The sequence below is a fragment of the Pieris napi genome, chromosome 20 (assembly GCF_905475465.1).
Source record: "Pieris napi chromosome 20, ilPieNapi1.2, whole genome shotgun sequence".
Classification (NCBI taxonomy): domain Eukaryota; kingdom Metazoa; phylum Arthropoda; class Insecta; order Lepidoptera; family Pieridae; genus Pieris; species Pieris napi.
The window spans coordinates 3,545,146-3,567,993 of NC_062253.1; the positions used below are offsets into that span (position 1 = coordinate 3,545,146).

The 22,848-nt window shown below is 33.5% G+C and overlaps 1 protein-coding gene across 1 annotated transcript in view; it reads right to left on the reverse strand.

Annotated features, from left to right (window-relative positions):
• Positions 1-542: 542 nt before the first annotated feature.
• Positions 543-22,848, reverse strand: part of LOC125059976 (glucose-6-phosphate 1-epimerase) — a 30,514-nt gene continuing 8,208 nt past the window's right edge. Inside the window, exons 3-8 of the mRNA XM_047664705.1 lie at positions 8,087-8,145; positions 5,766-5,922; positions 4,803-4,983; positions 3,585-3,741; positions 2,882-3,033; positions 543-2,314 (exon numbers count right to left, since the gene is read on the reverse strand). Of these exons, the coding sequence (XP_047520661.1) occupies positions 2,306-2,314; positions 2,882-3,033; positions 3,585-3,741; positions 4,803-4,983; positions 5,766-5,922; positions 8,087-8,145 (715 nt within the window). The 3' untranslated portion in view covers positions 543-2,305. The remainder of the gene's footprint in view (positions 2,315-2,881; positions 3,034-3,584; positions 3,742-4,802; positions 4,984-5,765; positions 5,923-8,086; positions 8,146-22,848) is intronic.

Below are 22,848 nucleotides of genomic sequence, written 5' to 3' on the forward strand. Positions count from 1 at the left end.
ATGAACTATATGACACATACTTACTTAATAATGCTAATTACGTTGTGGAGCAACCAATATTAATACACAAACTAAACAATTTCTTTAAATCCTAAAATCCTTCCATCCAGCCCATAGACACCCTTTCAGTGGGTGCGTTGCCGGCCTTGTAGGAGGAGTAGAATCTAACTTTGAATAGTTGGAGGTCGTATCTCTCAGGGTAGACCCCCACCGGGAGTCGATTCCAAAGTTCGCTTGTTCCCAAAATAAAATGCCTTGTGAAACGGAGCGTAGAAAACTTCCATCCATCAAGCCGATTTTAATGAAATTTTGAATTGATACAGCTCGTACGGTGTTGAAAAGAGGCAGGAGGGATCAACCCAAACATTTCTTCAGAACACTCACCGTACACTTAATAGAAAACGCAAAGAGGCGCAATGTATCTGCGTAGAGAGAGAATCAAGCCAATCAGCGGTACTTCAATTGGGCCAGAACACATTTTTGCGACTATTTTGATATTGTATACTTAAAATAATAGTGTGTGTATAAATAAAACCAATTTCAATGTCTTAATCACTTTATTGCACCTATGGAAGTACACTTCTTGTTGCTAAGAGTCCATTAATCAGACCACCAATTTAACCCTTAATACAAAATTTATTATCCATAAAAAGGATAGTACATGAAAATTAATACTATTTTAGTTGCTAATTGAGTCATACAATTTTATAATTGGTAATTCTTAAACTATAAATTGTCAAAGAGAGCACATTTTTGATCACAAACCATGAAAATCCCTTAGTATAGACCTTAGTGACCCTATATCAAAATTTTATTAATATAGGACAAGAAACATTATGCACGCAGCCATACTTTTCTATAAAGTTTTGTCATGATCATTTATTTCCAATATAGAGTTTAGCTAAGCAAACGATTTTTTTATAGAACAGGAAAAACGGGCAGGAGGCTCACCTGATGTAAAGTGATACCGCCGCCCATGGACACTCAATGCTAGAGGGCTCGCGAGTGCGTTGCCGGCCTTTAAAGAATTGGTACGCTCTTTAACTTTATACCTTTGCGACATCAGCGCTACGGATATTAAAATGATATGGAACTTCTACGTTACGAAGTACTGTCGCAGATCATTGATATTTATTTTTATTTTGACTATTTCAAGAAATTATTAATTTGCATAATACAGAAGTCGAAAAAAAAGATATTGTTTTATTTCTCAAATATAATTTGGTAATTATAAGGGTCACTTAGGACTATACAACCTGTCATCTGTAAGGACTATAAAAAGAGCAAGGAACTAAGTACGTATTCTTAAAATTATCGTATACTTTAAAAGCCTCCAAAAGTACCAAACAAAAACTATAAAACATCTGTACATCTCCGGGGCCGAGTATCAGTACTTATGTACAAGATAATTCTGAAAGCTTTACCTTAACTTAAATAGGAATGAAATTGGAACGTACGTACATCACAACCGAAGCAAATCAAGTCAAAATATCTGAGTATTAATTAAAAATTTGGAAAAAATAGCAATTGTTATATAATATATAGATAAATACAATTAACACGATGTAATAATTTTCGATTAAACAAGGAAGACGTAATGTGAAAAGTAGAATGGCAAGAAATAAAAAAATGTTATTTACATTTTTAAACTTTTAAGATTCGATTATTATAAGTTTATATATATTTAGATTAACTGTGAATGTATTACCGATTGATACTCTATATTTCTAGCGCCTAAGGCAATTACAATTAAAATATTAAAAGACCTACTAATAAGTAGTTAAAATACAAAGTTATGCTAATTGAGGATGGATTTAAATGCACTGGACTTATTTAAAGTGTATAAAAATGTTGCAAAGTTTTATTATAATGGATCAATTAATTAAAAAACCATTCGAGAAAATACGTCAAGTACACATATGTACCTCAAAGCTGAAGATTTTCAACTAAAAAGGGCTGGGAAAGTTATAAAAAAAGTCATTTTCTACAGATTTAACAATAAAGATTAACGCGTTATTACAAGTTAACTACACGAATACTATTCGAAACGTAGTCCGTCCGTTAAAAAAAACTCCCTCAGAGCGGTACATAAGCTTCCCATAATCGTTTTACATATTGTGCGTTATAAGTACGTACGTACAACGTATACGTGCGATTGTTAAATTTATCCATTATAATAATCATAATCTGATAAGTTATCTGATAATTAACCAGGTTTCAATCAGATAGGTAAGTCGGTAATATTGTCATAACATACGCAAATTGACTTCACATTTGGACGGCTCTGCGCGATTTGACGCTTCTTTTACATTACCTGAAAATTAATATTTCAATATTAAACTCGAAGTAATTTATCAAAGCAAAATTAATTGATTACACAGAACATTTGTTTTTTTTTTTGTTGTAACCAAATATTAAGACTAATAAGTTTGTGTAAAGGCGAAGGACCAAGGTTCAAAATCCGGAATAGGACTGAGAAACTTATGCAAGAGAGATGTCCCGTAAAAAGTTTAAGTGAAAGCTTTAGCTACGGAACATTCCACGCACGAAATAGATAAATATTCAGTGGAAAGTTTTCTGGGTGGACACATTCATTAATAGTGGATAACATCTCCCAATACAGAAGATATAAAGAACACAATGGTCTAACCTCAACAACCTCGGATTTCTGTATGTGTTTAGTATTTTTCTTAATAGGAAAATAGCAATGAAATATTAATCAATCTCTGCTGACACAGAAGGCTGAGACACATAGATTTTTGTATCTGAGCCGGTTTCCTCACGATGTATTTCTTTACTGTGCGAACGAGTGAAAACAGTGCACATAAAAATATCTTTTTGGCTGAAAAGCACAACGCTGTAGGTGACCATTTTCAATTACCTGTAGTATCTGACTGGCCTCAAAAGCTGTACCAGGCAGAAGTACAATGGGCGCAGCGATACGACCCGCTTCCACACACACCATATTCGGGAACTCATCATCACCCAGATCTGGGATTTCCTTTGCCAAGTCCGCCCATGGGTTCCAGATTACTGAAAGAAATATTGTGGTATGATTAGTGTATTTTTTTTGCCGACCACAGAACAGTCATAAAATGTAAACCATAAATATTTTTGAAATAGGCAAGAAAACAATTTTTTTGTTGGATTTTAATTCTTTCTAACTGCTTCCACTAACACTTCTAACACTTTTTATTCCACCCCATCCCCCAACCCCCAATCTCACGTGAGATTTTTCAAAATGTCGGTTTCTTACGTAAACGCGTAAGAAGCTATCTTTTTGAGCTCGCAGACCTCAAAATAACACAGAATTCGTACTTTTGAGCTCAAAGAGCTCTAAAACAAAATAAGTGAAATGTTGATAGTTTAGGTATGGAGTTAGCGGGAAGTTGCAGAGATAGCCTTTAGGGTCAACCGTTTTCCTAAAAAAAAAATTTCAGTCAGAAAAAAATTGCGTGATATTTGCCGAGACCCCCCTCTCTCCAACGTAAGATTAAATGAGATTTGACTCGACCCCTTCCCCCCCTCCCTTAAACACCTCACGTAATTTATGGACGCCCCCTTAGTAAGAGAAAAAAACTTACCAGTATCAGGGAAGTTGTACTTCTGTATCCTCATCTTCCTTCCACTCACAACATTTGTGATGATGTGCTCTTGCATCGTGTTCTGATAGATGCGTGACGTGCATTCGTTTATTGTCACCACTTCACGCGTGTCTTGGTACATTACGCCGTCTCGACTCTATATAAAAATTACATCATAATCATGGTAACAGATTTACTATGAGAAAAATTATCAAAATTAAAATCTATACGTTAGATTGACAAACGGACCAACTCTAACAACACAAATAATAAAGTTTCCGCCTTATGGTACCTTAATATCCCGTACGAGAATAATATTCTGGATTGTCTTTAATCAAAAATATGAATAGTCAAATCAAATCAAATTTACTTATATTGGTAAATATGTACACTTATGAACGTCAATACAGTAACCCCCGATAATCCGGCCCCTGTCTAATCCGGCACTCCTGTAATCCAACACGTATTATAATATATATATATTTTTTTGATGATTGAATATTGATTTGTACTTCTGAGTACATACATACATATAGAATCATCGGATCTGTAATTTGTCGAATGAAAAAGGTACTCTTTTGTATGAAATTCAGGACTACAGGGGTCTTAGGCTCTATAATCCGACAAATCAGATAGTCCGAATATGCCCTGCAAAATGCTTGTCGGATTACCGGGGGAAGTATTTAAAATAATTTAAAGACCTAAATTTACTACTTTATAACATCTAAGACGACGCCAAAATCGTCCAATTTATAAAGTGCAACAGGCTCAAGTGGCTGAGATATGTGAACCGAATGGCGACAGAACCCCAAGATCATTACTGAACTCACAACCCGATGGCAATAGAAAACCCGTTAGACCGAGGCTGCGTTGGTGGGATGGAGTTGTCAAGGACCACGAAACAATAGGGGTTTGCAATTGGACGCGGGAAGCACTGGATATATTGCTATGGCGAAGTGTACTTAAGGAGGCTAAGGCCCACAAGGGGCTGTAATCATTGATGATGATGATGATGATGATGATGATGAAATTTACTACCAATGGTAAATCAAGGGCCTACGGCGGGCAAGAAACTCTTCTACATTCATTTAAATGCCCACTTTTTAATTTACAAGGCAATTGTAAGGAACTGCAACCATTATCATACACTTTACTTCACAAAATGTCCGAATTAAAAACAAACTTAGCAGTAGGCTGTAACGAAAATGATATACATACCTTGTCTATAAACATGCAGCCATGCAAGCCGGTGATCTGACAACGACGGACGTCCGGCACTTTGAAGTAGGTGTGGAGCAAGAGCTGGCAGCTGAATGTCAGCTCCTTGCTCGGGTTGTACACCCCGATGTTGAAATGAAGCTCCTTTTCACGGAGTATCAGCCGATATGTCAATCTGAACCTGTTAATAGAAATCTAACAATCATTGTTCGTTCAATGCACACATATAGAAGCCGGCAACGCATCCACTGACAAAATGGGTGTCCGTGGGCTGTGGGAGCTGCCTTCGCCGCCGTCGGCTCATTTATTTGTTATACGTCTTTAAATCTTTATATGGTTTCTTCTGTATGTTTGCAATTAAACTCCTGCTAAACGGCTGGACCGGAACGGTTTTTGATGATATTTTTGTTTCCAATTAATCTGTTTTAAGGATTAAAATTTTTGTATTTAAGAAAATTATATAATTATATACAGTCAAAGGTGCCGGCTGAATTCTATTGTTCTTAATAACGTCATCGGCTGTTACGACTATCGGTTTTTACGACCAAGTCCCTTCGATGTCGTTATAACAGATTTTGTCTGTAATAGTTGAAACAATCTAGCTTAGCATTCTACCATCAATGAATCATGATTCAAATCTACCATTTTAAAGTTATTAATAATAAAAAATAATAGATAACCCCAAAACTACCAAAATTTTAAGAACCATTAATTTTAAATAGATGTCTGCCTTGTACTAGGATAAAGTCTTTAATAACAATAATTACTATCTTGCCCAACTTGTTAGATAACAATATAAAAACCCTTCCATAATATGCTCTTAATATAAAGAATTTCTGTAGTTTTATAGTCATATTCAGAAACGAGACTTATCGAAACTCTGACTCCCGTATGTCAAAGGAAAACTATCCGATGCCATTGCAGAGGCTGCTCTTGCTTTTGATAAGCTTTAAAGCTACTTACTGAAAGTGCCACATGGACCGTGTAAAGTCATCATCCATGAGGCTAAAGACAGCTTCCACGTCTCCGCTGGGCAACCGCTCCGGCATTTTCTCCACATGCCAACGAGCGATCCGCGCGAATCCATGCATTGGACCAAACGCCCAATCGCCAAATTGGGCTGAAACAAATAATTATAATTAAATATTTTTTAATTAATCGTCTATACAACATAACCAACACTGATTGTACGGTAAAAGTACAATAGTATATCTTGAATTTTATAATTATTTAATATTATTATGTTGTTTAGACAGTATTTTTTATGAAAAAATAAAAATGTGTGTGTACTTATGTACACGCGGTATAAGTTATACTTTGGCGTAACAAGATAAAAAATATTTTACATTTTTATCTTTCGCCTTATTCTACGTTTTAAAATACGGCACTAACAATAGAGAAACGGTATAAATGAATACATTTAAAGTTTTATTATAACGCATTATCTAGTTATTAAATATTTCTACATAATTAAAGAAATGGACATTTTTTATTTTAAAATGTTGAGTATGCTAACTTCAGGCTGTCGATTTTTTGTGACGGTGTGCGCGCGCATCGTAAAAATTTACTCACATCATTTTTCCCTAACACGCCAAAGGAAGTATAACTTAAAAAATATGGATAATTAAATGATCGCAGACCAATTGCCGGCCTTATATGGCATCGACCTTCCACAAGAACATCTTAAGACATGATGATTATGTTTTGTCTTTTTTTGTTTCGAAAACCACAGACTACTACTACTATAGAATAATTCTAGACACTCCTATAGTTCCACATGGCAACCCTGCCCAAACAACTAGACATAGAGTAGCACCCTGATCTTCATACACTTCTAGACTTCATTGCAGAGATATAGAATATGCAGAAGCATATATTCTTTAAAGAAAAACGCTTTTTACCGGATTAAAGTTATGTATTATTATAAATTTACAACTATTTGACATAATTTTAAATTTATCCGACGTTTCGCGTGCTTTACAGCGTGCTATATTCTTTACTAAACGAATATATAATCATCCCGTCATCCTCCTTCAAATTTTTATCATTTTCATTCAGAATTTCGGTATTTTCGCTCAAATATACGTAAATGCCTACTAACAATACAAATGAGCGTAAAAAATATACTATTAAATAATTAATATTGAAGTTGTAATAGGAAACTGTTAGTTAAAATTAATATTGCAGAATTCTTAGACCAATGCCAAGGGCACATTAATATGATTCGTTTCGCTCGTAACACATATTACACGGTTATTATGTTGCGTTGGGTGATCTACCAAATCTGTTAGAACACGATTCAAAATTAATAAACAGGAAATAATTATGTTACCAGTACTGTGTGTTTTAACTTCTGTAACTTCGTTAAGTCGTTAGTTTTTCCTACTAAATGTACAAGTAACAAGTGTAAGCTCATACCTACAAAAATTCGGGCTAAATTACGTGTGGTTTTGCGTCGTTTAAACTCAACTATGTCTCTTTTCATCACAGCGTTAACACAATGTGACAGAAAGAGACGAAAAGTACTTAAGCTAAAATTAGATTGAATTAGTTTTAAGGATTATACTATGCCTATGGCTTACAGTTGTATCTACACCACGGTTATAATATCTATTTAGAGTCTTTTAAACGGAACTGATATGTCTCTTTTCATCACAGCGTTGACGCAATGTGACTGAAAGAGACAAAAAAGTACTTATCTAAAATGAAACCGAGTTTTTAAGGTTAGGCGTAATGCTTTACATCAGAGTTATAATATCTCTTTAGAAGGATTTTTTTAACAGAACAGGGTCAAATGTACACAGACTCATGCGATATAAAGAGATCATAAGGATAGTTCGTGGACTCACTCGGTAAGGTGTTGGTCAACAGAGTATGTTATACATTTCTTTTCGATTCTGAGGGGGAAATAGTTTGGCACGTCTAATATTCCATATTGCCTCATGCCTTGAGACATAAACGTAAAAATAAATGTATTCCTTGAACTCTTTCCACCTCTTCTCCAACATGGAAGATCAGTACCTAGCATCTCATCATTATAATTATAATAGATACATTTTAAAAGGTCGTTTTGGATATTTTCACTTTTTTCTTGTACTGTGTAACTAGGTGACAAAACCATCTGTCTACCATACGTCAAAATTGTATTAAATTTTGGCATACAGGCGTCAAAAGTTAGCAAGTCTTTGAATCTCACCCTTAACAGAACACCCACGGTAGGACGCGACAAATATAATTGAAAATTTGTTTGATACACAGAATTCAGTAAAGAAGAAAATACTTACGGAATACAAACGGTACTCCCCCTCGTATCGGTCTTTTGCCATCGAAAATTGCTTGTTTGCTGAAAAAGAAAAAAATAACATTACTACAAATTAAACATCGAAATTGAATTTCCAAGGAAATTAGCTGAACGTTGCAACTGTTACCAATTCCGCGCAATTTATAAATTGTCAATAATTTTTGTCCTTATTCAGTGGGCTTTTTATAATATCAAATTTTTTATCGATTTCAATAAAATATGCACATCGTGTGCAGTTTGATCTAACTTACGAGACAGGATAGCTTATATATATAAATCTACTGTACGTGTGTATATCACTGAACTGCTCTTAAACGGCTGGACCGATTTGAATGATTTCTTTTGTATGCGTTTGGGTGGAGCCCTGGATGGTTTAGATTCACAAATCAGTCCGGCAGATGGCGTTGCAGTCGGTACTTTCCTTTGTTTAATACCCTAATCGCTTTTAATATCATGCAGGACAACGTCTGTCGGGTCCGCTAGTTTATCTATATATAGGAATGTATTGCTGATTGTCGTATCCATGACTAACAGATACTCACGTCTCAATGTAGCCATTAACAGTAAATGAGTATAAATTCCTATAAACGAATGAAAATACTATAATTCAGTGTTTCGTGCGACGTATCGATTATCGCCTTTTCGATCGCCAATTTAAAATAATTTACGATAATTGTAAATGAGGTTTTTATACGTTGAACAAGTTAAAGGACGCCATCTTTTTGGTGTCATATAAGCCACGCCCAATGAGTACTCAGACACATTTCTATGTTTACTTTCAATGTAAATTAATCCAGCCTTCATTTTGCATAAAAAAAATTTCAAGTATTACGTCACGCACTTTTTGGAGATTCTTGACAATCCCCCCCCCCCTCCATGTAACGCCCCGTAACGTTTTTCTGTACCCAAACTCTTTATATCTACAAGTTACAATTATATTGTAAATTATGGTGTAAAGTGCCGGATATTCGGAAATAATAAAAACAATAACGCGTAATTCAATCCCCGCCCCGCATCGTAACGATTTCCAAAAGGACCCCCCTCCTCCCCCAAATTCTTCGTTACGTAATACTTGAACGCTCCCTAAGTCGAGTTGATTTTACGCGATACATGTTACTGTGCATTTATTAAGATTTTTTACATCGCCAAAACTAGTTTAGATTACGACGCAAAATATCCGTGAAAAAAAATATTTACACAGTTAAAACGGAGAACCGAAGTTTATTTAACACCTATGTCCATTTATATGAATGCCCATACATATCTATATATATAAAAGAAAGTCGTGTTTGTTACAACACTTATAACTCGAGAACGGCTGGACCGATTGCCATGGTTTTTGATTTGTTGGATTTGTTTCCGTCCCGAATAGCAGAATAAGCAATAAAATATCGGATAAGTGATCGAATATCAATAAATAAATAAATTAATTTTACGAATGCAAAAACCATATGGTGCCATCTGTTGACAAAACTACGCATCATTTTACGTCGAATTCGTGTCAGTTCAAGAAATTCCGATCTTGAGGTGAATGAGGAGATGCATAACCATGCTTTGATCCTGATCAAAAGATGTTGGATATCAGAAAGTGCTTAACATGCAGCACATCACAACATCGCCATATTGACGCTAGAGAGAAGATGCCTAATGTGTAAAACTGCCATTCTTCTTTCGCAATGGCAAGCAATAAAACATTTCTGTATTTGCAAAAGAGTTGTATTAATGTAATACTTAACATTAATGAAATCCTAAAATAAGTTAAATTAAAGTAACAACGATATTATAAGGTTGTAGGGCGGAACGAAGTTAGCCAGGTCAGCTAGTATTAAATAAATCAATGGCGCTACAACTTTTTTAGGTCTGGGCCTCAGGTTTTTGTACCTGTTTCATGATCATTTGTTAATCTAATAGGCAAGTAGGTGATCAGCCTTCTGTGCCTGACGCACGCCTTCGACCTTTTGGGTCTAAGCTGGTTTCCTCACGATGTTTTACTTCACTGTTGGAGCGAATGTTAAATGCGCACATGGAACGAAAGTCCATTGGTGCACAGCCGGGGACCGAACCTACGACCTCAGGGATGAGAGTCGCAAGCTGAAGCCACTAGGCCAACACTGCTCATACATATATATCGTGTAATAATTAAAATCGCTGAAAAGAAGAACAAACTTAGTAGCTTTAGTGCTTCAAAAAATTACTACTCAACACAAAAAAAAGCTATTACCAAATCGGGTTGCCCAGTAGCTCAAGGGAGCAACCTTATATCATCATCAGAGTGAAACGTCGCGTTGGACTTGAGACTAGAGACGCTTTTGTATTTTATAATTTGTATGACTCAAAACTTATCGATTAAAAAGAGTGGCGGAAAGGTTCTTGCCAGTTCTTCTTGCCCGCTCTACGCCCTTGATTTGCGAACTGGTAGTAAATGTAAACTTACTATTAATTTAACTTCTTTTTTGACGTTCATAAGTGTACCTACTTGTTTACCTATATGAATAAAGATATTTTGAGTTTGACCAAAAAATAAACGCGCTATCTTTCGTCTTTTGTTTTACATCGACAAAAAAGACTCGAAAGATAAGTTTGTGTCATACTAAATCGATAAATATATTGTCAAAATTTCAGTGGCAATTCCCCATTAAAAATTCACAAGCTCATTCAGATATACTCTGTAACCAGAAACATGGTAAACCATTGCTTTCCACCTCACGTTTGGAACAAGATCAATTTTAGCGGTTGCATTCCAACGCGGCCGGGAACAGTGCAAAAAGCACCCTTATATTATAAATGCATCAGTAGTCAGGTCGGAATCGCGACAAAAACTGTCTCGAGCTGGCCGCGTATAAATTATTTATGCCATTTTTAGCATTTCGGAGTTTGCGACTGGTCAGCGGGAGTGAGGCAGATGTCATCACACCCGCTACGCTCCTTTACACGCGGATCATCTCTCGTCTGGTTCGCTTTTGTTGGACATTTAAAATAGCATTATCAAAATCTATCACTAAAGTTTAGCCATCCACTGTGTAAAGATATATATTTTTTAATTATCTATTTCACATATACAGTGTAAACTATTTCGTCATTCGTTATAACGAATATTTGTTTAGTTTATAATCATCATTTATAATCATTAGTTTTTTTATAATCAGCTTACAAACCTAACCTATTGAGGAAAATCTTCTTCTAAAAAAAATCTCTTCTAAGAAAGACACTTGAGGTCATAAACAGCCTTCTCGCCTTTGTTATTGTTAAATGCACGTGTGCCATAGACGTGTTAATGCATATATTATTTTGGTCTTAGTAAACGCACTATATATATATATATATATATATATATTATATAATAGATAGGTGACGATATAAATTATTGTAATTATTGGTTAAATTTGTTTTATTTCTCTCCGTATAACGAAAAAAATTGAAATTCGTTTTAAAGAGTTTATACTGTACATACTTCTTACATAGAATCTTTTCCCATCTGTAATTTCTCTACAAATTGCCGAGTATCCAATACGTAGTAGCAAAGCGGATTGACATTTTGAATTATAATTCTAGAACTTCAATTTGTTAAATGTTTTGTCTCGTTTATTTAAGTGACACGAAACTAAAAAGGTCTGTAAGGCTTCAAGTGCATATAAAAGAGGCTTATTACATAAAATATAAGTTCAGATTATCAAACAGCAAATAAACATATTAACTGATATAAGTTTAATTAGAAACTGGAAATTATGATATCGTGGAACCCTTTTAAAAAATTTACATTCAATGACAATTAACATATCAGTTATTAAAGCCTTATCAACAATTAAAGAATACCATAAAACATTAAATAATATCCTGGATTAAGTGCATAAATAAAGAATGCAGACTCGCAATGTTAAACAGCCTCTTATAGGTATGTACTCTCCGTACTTCTACAAAGGAATTTGGTTTCTATAACAAAGTCACTAAGGATTATAATTCCGCATTACAACCTGTATTTCATGCTGGTCCTGAATTTGTAGGATAGTGCCCATTTGTTAGAGAATAATAATCATTATTCCCATAAAATACTGTACAATTTTTATTGACATTCATTGCAATTCTATTGAAGTTATACTATTGGGCAATAAAATCCACATTTTATTTACATTGTCGTAATCACTTATCGATATAATAATTTCATTTGCAGAAGATACTACACGCACTAAAGCTTTTACCAAGATGTAAGGGCACATAAATGAAGTTGTACAAATGCTCGCGATACGGCCATTGCTAATACTTTTATTATTACTACTTATTTACTAGCTTCCCCCGCGAACTTCGTTTCGCCTTAGTACGATTTTTTTAATTAGCCTACCTTTTTATTAGCTACATACCGATATATGAAACATTTTTCTATGTTACAAAGACTTAGCTTGATTTAGCTTTTCCGGATTAAAATCTGGTTTTTAGGTTCTTCCTTACAGATTTCTCTCCATAAAAACCTTAATCAGAATTCAATGAATAAATATAGAAAAAAATAGTTTTGAGCTTAGCTACATATTTTGCGATACATTTTATAGATAAGTTTATTATTTGGATAAAATAGGATTTTTAATCTTAATATTATCTGTAGCAAGTCGCATAAATAAAATAGATCAGTCCTTTTAAATTCCAAATCATAGTTATCGGATCATCTCTAATATAGTAAGCGCAAAATTTATATATTCACAGTACATCATACCAAATCAGAATTAAGAAAATTTTCGAGTATTTCATATAAAGAAACATAGAATAATCTTTATAATATTACATAGCTTAAATCGAAAATCAGACTCAACAATTGAGTAAATTGTAATAGTTAATCCAAAATAGTTATGATGTAGACAAGAAACAATATGCGCCCACGCATTGTATTAAACATTTAGCCATTACATTCAAATCGTTTGACGAATTTCTGATGAACTAATAATAAACTATACATTACACCTCTAGCTTTCATGTATATATAGGCAAGAATGCATCGTTGAACTCTATAACATGTTAATTGCAAAGGAAACAAAATAATTCTGATGATGATGGTGGATGAAGCACGGACTATTGTGATGTAGTGATGATGATGATGCCGTGGGCTGCAATAAAGTTCGTATATCTCAGCTCCAACTCTACATTTAGAGAGGTACACGGAAATACTAAAAGACAACATGGTAGCATGGGGAATAAGTGATCCTGAGACACTTTTTAAATACCAGCAGCGCTACATCGTCTAGGTATTGGCTTGGATCCTTCGTCTAAGCCCTAAGGCATGCTGGTTTCTTCACGATGTTTTTCCTTTACCCAAGCAAGTGTTAAATTCGCACTCATTCCATTTTTACACGCTTTATATTAGCTTCACCTGTATGTATGTATGTATGTAACCGACTCCTTCGGACTCGATTTTGACTTTTAACGGACAGATTTAATTCAAACTTTGCGCACCTGTCAAAGATCGATGACAATGCAATAATCCGAAAAAAAAAAAGAAAAATTTTAACTAAAAAATAAAAAATAAATAATAGTTTAAAAAAACTAAAAAACACGCTTTTAAAGCACATCAAACTAAAAAGTGAAAAATAATTCCTAATTTAGGCTGAAAATGGTAATGAACAAAAAATACTGGTATTATTGTGAAAAAGCGTGGGTTGCTCGATAGACGAAAAATATGGCACAGAGATTATTAGATTATTTTTCACTTTTTAGTTTGATGTGCTTTAAAAGCGTGTTTTTTTTTTTTTTTTACTATTATTTATTTAATTATATACGAGTAGAATAATTAAAAATCATAAATTTTGTTTAAATTACGTAAATAATTATAAGACTAAGTAGTGCTTGGCTTTTACCAGTTTTAAAATTCAGTTAACCTATTGGGAAAAAAGTTAGGCTAAGATTAACGGTAAGGTGTATCAACTAGGCAGGATCAAAAAATAACAAAAAACCACGATTTAAATTGTTGAGTTCATTATCCGAAATAATACAGACTATTAATAAAATTCTGTAAAAATCTATTAACATTCAACTACCTAACAGTTGAACAATTAAACACCACTTTAGTATGCAACACGTTACTATCATTTAAGTACATATAAACCGCATAAATTAACCAGGACAACGGGAGTTATCATTAACTGGTTACTAAGGCATTATGACTTCGATATAAGCATTGACTATCCAAGTATTTAGTAAATGGCAACACCGGTTTGACGAGACGATATGACATTTCAGGGACGAGAGCATCTAACGAATTATTACGGTACCTTTATAATACTTAAAATAGTAAATATTTTTGTATGAAAAACATGAGCGTAGCTCTGTGGGCGTATTCCAAACAAATCTACATACAAAATTCCATGAAAATTCTTCAGTCGTTTCTGTATTACCATATAACAAATTGGGCTTAAAATTTAATAGGGATTTCTTTTAAAGAAAACTTGACTACTTTCATATTAAAAGTAAAACAATATATCTACTTACTAAGAGATGGCATTAAGATATAACAGACCTTCTCATATAGACATTTGAGGTAGTAACTTATTGATAAAACTAGTTATTGTAACAGAAACAAAGATTAAAACTGTATCCCCTTCCTGGAGATTCCCCTTGCGATAAGTGACACCACCGCCCTTGGAATCTCACACTGCCAGAAGGCTCGCAAGTGGGTTACTGGCCTTTTAGGAGACAGTTTACTCTTACAAACTTTAAGTTACAGGATTAGTTTTCATATAGCGTCCGTAGAAATGGTAAATAGGAACACTGGCGTAAAAATTATTTCAAACACTACGAAATTTTTCCAATTTAAAGGTAACAATTCAAAGTTGGTAGTGTATCAACAATCTACTGCGATTCCACGAATTCGAAAGGGACTAGATAAAGTTTTAATTGGAGATTCCGGGTGAAATTCCTTCATGAACGGCGGTCGGCGAGCATGATACATTCCCGCGTTGAAACCGAATGACTTTTTACCACCCTGGAAACTCGTTATGTCTACCACGCATCTCAAAGCGCGCTAAGTTTCGACGATTGATTAATTTCAATAATTAATACTTAACAAATCAAGATCGGACTTATTACGAACGTGAAGTGATGTGATTCAAGTTTAATATCTTTATCTGTATCCCGAATAATGCTTTTAGAAATATAACAATTAACTTAAAAACTTAAAGTCGAAAATTCTCTTTAGTTTTGTTCATTATTATGATTCTTCAATATGTCATATAAAGCATGGTTTACTAATTGTACCTTTCTACTATAGCACAACATCTCGGCGATTTAATAAGATTTCAGCGTGGCGGAGTCTCTTCCGTTCTACGCCCTTGATTTCAAAAAAGTGTAATGTAAATTAAGAATCATTTTTATTGACATTCAATGTACATTGTGTACAAATGATAATTTAATTTGATTACCTTTAGATATAAAATTAGTTAAGATTCAAAGGTAATGATAGTCAGCTCATCCGAACGGGATATCGCACAAAAACTGCATCAATGTCGCTCTCATACTATTGTTGTAGACTTTCATGAACCAATCGAATGCGACTGGAGCTATTAAAATTTCTCAACATTGTTAAGCCGTCGTGAGATGCTGGAACACTACGATCCACCATACAATGATAAGCGAACCAGTAATTACTCTGTGGTAATGAATAGAACCTGTTATGTCCATGAATGGTGTTTCATTAATGCTCAACTCATATCTATTCGAGTCAGGAGTCAGACGGGAAGTTATAAAATTAAAAAAAAGCCACAATAAAATTATTATACCAATTACCAGTTTTACTCTACGTGAAAATATCTGCGCGTTGTTAGCGGATATGCGATTAAAGTTCCCATTATCACATTTAATTCCTCCTAATTAGTTGGAATCCTATTTAGGTAAATATTTTGTATAAAAAAGTTCAAATCGTACATTTAAACGTAATTTATTTCCTACTAATTTGAATGGCCATCAAAATACCAAATAAACATTAAATTAGCTAAAACTGTGAACTACTAATTAAACATTTAGATTTAGAAAAATATTAATTTCAGTTGAGTTGAATGAAAGGGCATTTAAGGGCATTCAATTAATTTCAAGTGAGCTGTAAAAATTTTACGTGAATATAAGACATTCTATAAACAGCCACGCCCATCTGTATTCTAATTATTATCACCTTAAAGAAACTTGAAGCTATGAGTTAATGACTTGTGGCGTGTTACTCTGACATATTATCACAAACTGGTTTTTAATAAAATAAAAATAGGATAGCTAGTGCAGGGTACGACAAATTAAAGGTCACAAGTGATAGGCTGCAATTAGACATCACCATAGTAATTGTACCCTAACAACCTCTTCTAATATACCATTATAATAAATTAACAGAAGAAAAACGCTTCAGCAATTAGGAATTATGAAAAGGCATTACTTCTTTTGAAGCAAAATGGAAACCCACATACATACCGTGTATTGGAGTGGGTGGGTGTATCGGTGTGGTTTCCTTTAGATAAACACTAATTATCTTTATTTCTATTACTGACTGTTGCCAGAGTGAACTGTTAAAACGTGTAGCCCGATATTAAATGTTAGTACCGCTCATGGACACTATTAATACCAAATGTTCGCTAGTGCTTTACCGCCATTTCAAGATTGGGTACACACTTTTCAATATTAATTATGGTATTTACTACTTACCTATGCCAATTAAGAATATAGCGTAGCGTAACATGTAGCTTCAAAAAAATTAGTTCAATAGTTACAAAAAGTACTTGCTACTAACATATAATATACTAGTTTGGTTTGAAGTGAGACTAAATTTAACTATTTTTTTTTTAAATTTATTATTATTTTTAGTACTAGTTTTTGTTCTTATATTTCATCTAGTTTACTAATACAATTCTATATAAACTGTAATAATTTTTCTAAAAATTTATAAGTGACCTTTGTACTCGTACTATAGAATTTTGAAGTTCGAATTAATATTCTTATTAAATAAGTGCGTAGGCTTCGAGCAGTTAGATTTTGTAACACCCCAATCTACCATCTACTTTATGAGTCAAATTATTATAATTATGCACATAGTAATAAGTTTAGACAAGGGCATGTTTTGTACTTGTTTAGAAGTAGTTAAAATATATTTTGTAATACTTTGGAAATACAATAGGTTTTGCGTTTTTGAATTAAAAATAAATAATGTATGGGTAAAGAAAATATATCTTTTACTTATTAATGAATTAATGAAATTATTCTTAAAGACCAATTAATTATTTTTAATTTGAATACTTCTTGTGGTTTTGTCAAAGCTGCATTTATAAATAGAAGGATATGAATTACTCATTAAACAAAAGAAGAAACGAAGACTGAAATATAAATCTAAAAGAAAATAATTATTCTCAAAAGTAGTGAATTTTGACTTAACTATAGTTCGCACTAACTTCTGTTTCTGAATTATCTGATTTATTACTCTGAATATATCTGATTTGTTGTATTAAATATTCTGGTATATCTCCTTTAAGACATTTATGCCTTGTCTTTGGATTACGTGAGTACATTCGGAACGTCGAGTTATATGTACATATTTTAGTCGCTATAAAAAGCTTAATTTATACAGTATAAAATCTCCACATAGCCAACCATTGCTAAATAATAGCACTTGCTTAACAAACCGTGGACAGAGACAAACGCCCCGAAAGGTTTCTAGAAGAGGGGTCAGAGCCAGATGGTACAGACAGCAAATTAATGTCCGCCCAACCCTACTATTACTAGATAAGCGGATTACCAGCTACCGAATCTCGAGACGCTAACAATGTGGTTTTTATCAATAATTATATGCATTTCTCAATGTTTATTAATTGTGCACACTAGAGATGATAAAAATATATATAATTTAGTTTAATTTAGTATTGGAACGATTCATTTACGTAGTTAGAAGTTACTTTCAACATGCAACAAAAATCACTAAATAAATATAATTGAAGGACCTCGTACCAACATATCGTTTCATATGAAAAATGTATAAAATTCGACTGTTTATTCACACTTCACCTCATCATTTTATTCTATTTCGTGACGATAACAATAATCAATATGTAAGTGTCTGAAAAAAACCCACACACAACAGTTACAAAAAATATTGGCTGGCATCAAAATTAAGTCCATATTTTTAAAATACATCATCATCAGTCAGTAGTAAAATTTATATAGTTCGTGACTTCAAATTAAGTACTAATTGTGATCATGAGTGTTAATTCGTATTAAACTAGTACATAATACTAAATCTTCGTAGGTTCGAACCCAATTTTCTTTTCTTGAACGGTAAAGAGGAAAATCATAAGAAACCGGCATCTCTTAGGGTAACATTCCGAGTCGTGACTTGGCTAAGTATTACTTCCGCATGTCCCGTATTAAAATTTTGACATAGAGTTATAGTTCGCGATAAATTTCGACTCTGAATCCTTAACATAGACTCAAAGCTGACATGTGTTGTCACAGGAGGTTGATTACTGGCCTTAAAAGAAAGTGCAGCAGATGTGGAAATCTGAGAACCACAAACAGTTATAGCGCCACTGGATTACTGTGGTAAGATAACATTTGGCGATCAATAAAACCAACAACATTGATATGAATTTATCAAAGTACCAGTCCTTATAAATACGTGTCATTGACTAGGTATTTGACCACCATCATCTTATAGTTAAATGTGTTCTTGTTCAATACGACGGGTTGGTTAAAGAAACCGGGCGCTTTAAAAATACAAACGCTTTTGTGTATTTCTTAGGTACTCTCCTAGATAACGTTTACACAAACTACTTAATTATTCAGGACTGCAATCCATTACTAGAAGCGATTGAACCGTATCGGATTAAGTCAATTTATTAGCCAGAGCTACCGAATAATCGAAGCGAAGTGTCACAGCTTACCATTTTCGGCAATGTTGAACGTCATCCAAGATCAGCTGAGTATAACCATTCAATAGATCATACAACACCAAATAAGGCGGCACTAGACAAGACAAATCTTGCTGATGTCATTCGAACCACTACAGCCAAATCGCGTGTCAAAGAAACAATCATTACTACAGGATATTAAATCTTAGATCGTAATAGGAAAAGATGATATTCGTGTGACGGTGATATTGCTAGATAATTACACGCCCAAACAAAATGAACTATCACGAACCAACGAAAATTATATTCACGCAATAGGCGTAGGTTGGATGAAAATTGTACACGATAAAGCACTTATTATAAATCTGTTGGAGACAATGTACAACACGTGAGATTCAAAGTAAAAACCTAAATAACCCCTTCGCATGTATAGCATTGGATAAAACCCCATGAGTGCCACAGATCAAGAACGATCTTGGCGATAATAACTTATTCATGGAATCAATTTCAATAAGCACATGGAAAAGCAATCTATACGTATATACACTAATATAATTAACGCTTTTTGTTCGTTATGGATAAACTCAACGGTATAATGAACTGTAGCAGTACTGATAGTTATAGATAAACTAGCTGCCCCCGCGAACTCCGTTTCTCCTTAATGCCTAGCCCACCTATTTAGTACATACGAACATGGGACATTTTGCTATGCTACCGCAGACTGTTCAGTTTTCTGGAATGAAAACTTTTTAGGGTTTTCTGTGATTTTTCTCTATATAAACTTCAGAGTTCAAGTTTTTAACTAACCAATAAAAATAGGGGTTGATCGTAGAGGAGTGAAAATTAGGGGTTATATGTGTTTTTGTATGCTGTTGAAAAAATAAAAACAAACAAAAATTTCTTAAAAATAAAAAAGTTGGGGTGGACACTCCTTTTCATTTAGTGGTTTGAAATATAGATAGTAGGCGATATCAGACTTCCTGAATATGCATTAAAAAATCCATAAGAATCGGTCGAACCGTTTCGCAGGAGTATGGGAACGAACATTGAGACACGAGAATTTTATATTTTAAGATTGTCAGACTGTTCTAATAGTTAAATCACGTAATTTATGCTAAAATCAGTATTTAAACAAAATAAATTGTGAGGTGGAAGAAACAGGAAGTTTAAGTGTTCAATTATTCAAGTATTTCTTCACCTTAACACTAATTTTAAACACTACACGAGGTTCCAGAAGAGAACATAGCACTCCATCCAGCATAATACACGTTAATTATCAATTAATCATCTGAAACGGGTTTTACTTGTATTATCTGTGTACATATGAAAAAAATTAACGAATATTTAAGTGCTTTGTTATTATGAAACTGTTTGAACCATTCAAAGGTCACGATCATGTCGATATTGGATACTTCACAGCCGAAGTGAAGGCTTATAAATTATACACATTGACGTAATTATTACATGCCAATATTTATAAATAGATATAAGCACGAAATTGTATGATGGAGTAATTTAGCAAATTATCGTAGTTTAAAACGACGTTAAAACTTAAAATGTTTGTCTTTTGATTGAAAGATATTCAGATGATTTTTTACACCACGAATTTTTAATATTTTTTAGTACCACCACTAGAACAGGTAAGATATGGATTATATATATTACTGGTACTGGTACTTGCATCATTGTATCATCCAAACCGGGATTGGAATCAAATCCATGACTTCCAAGCTAATGATTGACAAAAGAAAGCGTTCAAAGTATAAAATTATTTTAATGGTTATAATGTTATAGTGTATATGTCACTGGCCTTAACATATAAGTTAGTTATATAAATATGTTCAACGTCCCGGTGGAGAGAAAAACTGTGTCCAGTTTGTGTTTCCACCACACCAACTTATTTTCTATTTAAGATCATGTATATAATAAAAAAATCTTAATTATAATGATTAATTGTATAATTCACCTACGATTACCACGTTTTTAAATTTAGAATAATCAACATGAATGAATACATATTCAGAAGAACGTATGTATAATATAAACGTAAAGTATCCAAAAATTTGTTAAAAACATCCACATGGTACGTAATTTCTTCCAAAACACATTATAACGTCGGCAATGTTTCACCGCATCTCATATAACCGATAAATCGGCCGGTCAGACGCTTCTAATATTTCATCACAGCTGTGAGCTGTCCTAACGTGGAACAATCGATGTCTTGGATGTCGTTGAAAAAACGAACATGTGTCGGACAGTAATGGCACCAGCACGTGCAACTTGACGCCTAATGATAACTCATTACAAAGAAAAAGTTACTTTCGAGTGAAGTTAGCAATATTTCGCTTATTACTGTGGAAAATTAGTTACAAATTCACTTTTGAATTTAGAACGCCAGAGGTGTATTATTTCCTCGTGACGTCAATCAGACAAAGCTCAAGATCAAGTGAGTGGAAGCAGATAGGATGGCTATTCACTGAAATCAATGGTGTGTGACGTGAGGTCGACTGGGTGACTCTGACATTCCAAGTCTCTTGAACTAGGAGATGACTATTAATTCGGCTCTTACTTAACATCTCTTATATGAAATGTATTTTACAAAATCAGTTTAATGGCATTCACGATGGTATAACGTTTACGATATTTTTATATTAGGAACATAAATAAAATGCGTTAGATTGAGATTTGTACTCTATGCTTTTCTTGATGTCTATGGACCTAACAATCTTCAACAGCCGTAATTTTTTTTTGAATTTATTAACTTATAACTAATGAATGTTACAAAAGGAGTTCGCTAGCGCATTCACGATTTTATTAGGTTTACGAATATATTTTTAATGACTTTGCCTTAGAATGAGGTTATAATCTGTGCTTTTGTTGATGTCTATGGGCCTAACAATCTTCCACAGCCATTAATTTATTAACTTCTAACTAATGGATGTTACAAAAGGAGTTCGCTGCGCATTCACGGTGATATAAGGTTTACAAATATATATTTTAATGACTTTGCTTAGATTGAGGTTATAATCTGTGCTTTTCTTAATATCTATTATCTATGGACTTTACAACTTTCCAAAGCCATTCACTATGTTTTTTTTTTTAATAAAGCCTATCAAAGTATGCATAGAACCATTACTCTATAAGGACGGACGACTGTATCAAGGAATTTACTATTAAAGGCGCACTTGATTTAATACACCATAACGAGGATTCAATCTCATTACTTGCGATAAAAAATCACTATCTCTTCGGCTAAAGGATTTTGTTGCTCGTATTACAGTGTTGCTACCGGTTACCTTCAATCAGCGTAGAAAATTATTATTTTCAACATCGGATAGATTCCATAAAAGCTGTTTGCTGGTACATAATTTAAATTTGACATAATGAGATTTTAATACGTTGTTTTTTAAAGGGCTAAGCTACGCCTTTTGAGCACTTTAATTTATTCTAGCGATAAAACGATTATGTAAAGAATGTTTATTTTTTATTTTTCACATTCTAACAAATTGCTTAGGATTGAACTGTTAATCGTTATTTAAAAAGGAAGCTTAATCGACTCATTTACTTAATATTTAAATATACGCTATACGCTTACCCGGAGAACCAATAAATAAGTACCGCCAATAAATTTAGATTTTTGTTTTTTTTTATATAGAACAGGGGGCAAACGGGCAGGAGGCTCACATTTAAGTGATACCGCCGCCCTTGCACACTCTCAATGCCAGAGGGTTCGCGAGTGCGTTGCCGGCCTTTTAAAAATCAAATTTCGTGAACTTAATTTATGATTTCATGAAAGTAATATAATAAAAAATAAATATTAAATTCACTACTTGATTTGTTGCATATTTAAGTAGCTTAATTATTTTACACAAAATGTCTGAACGCACGAATA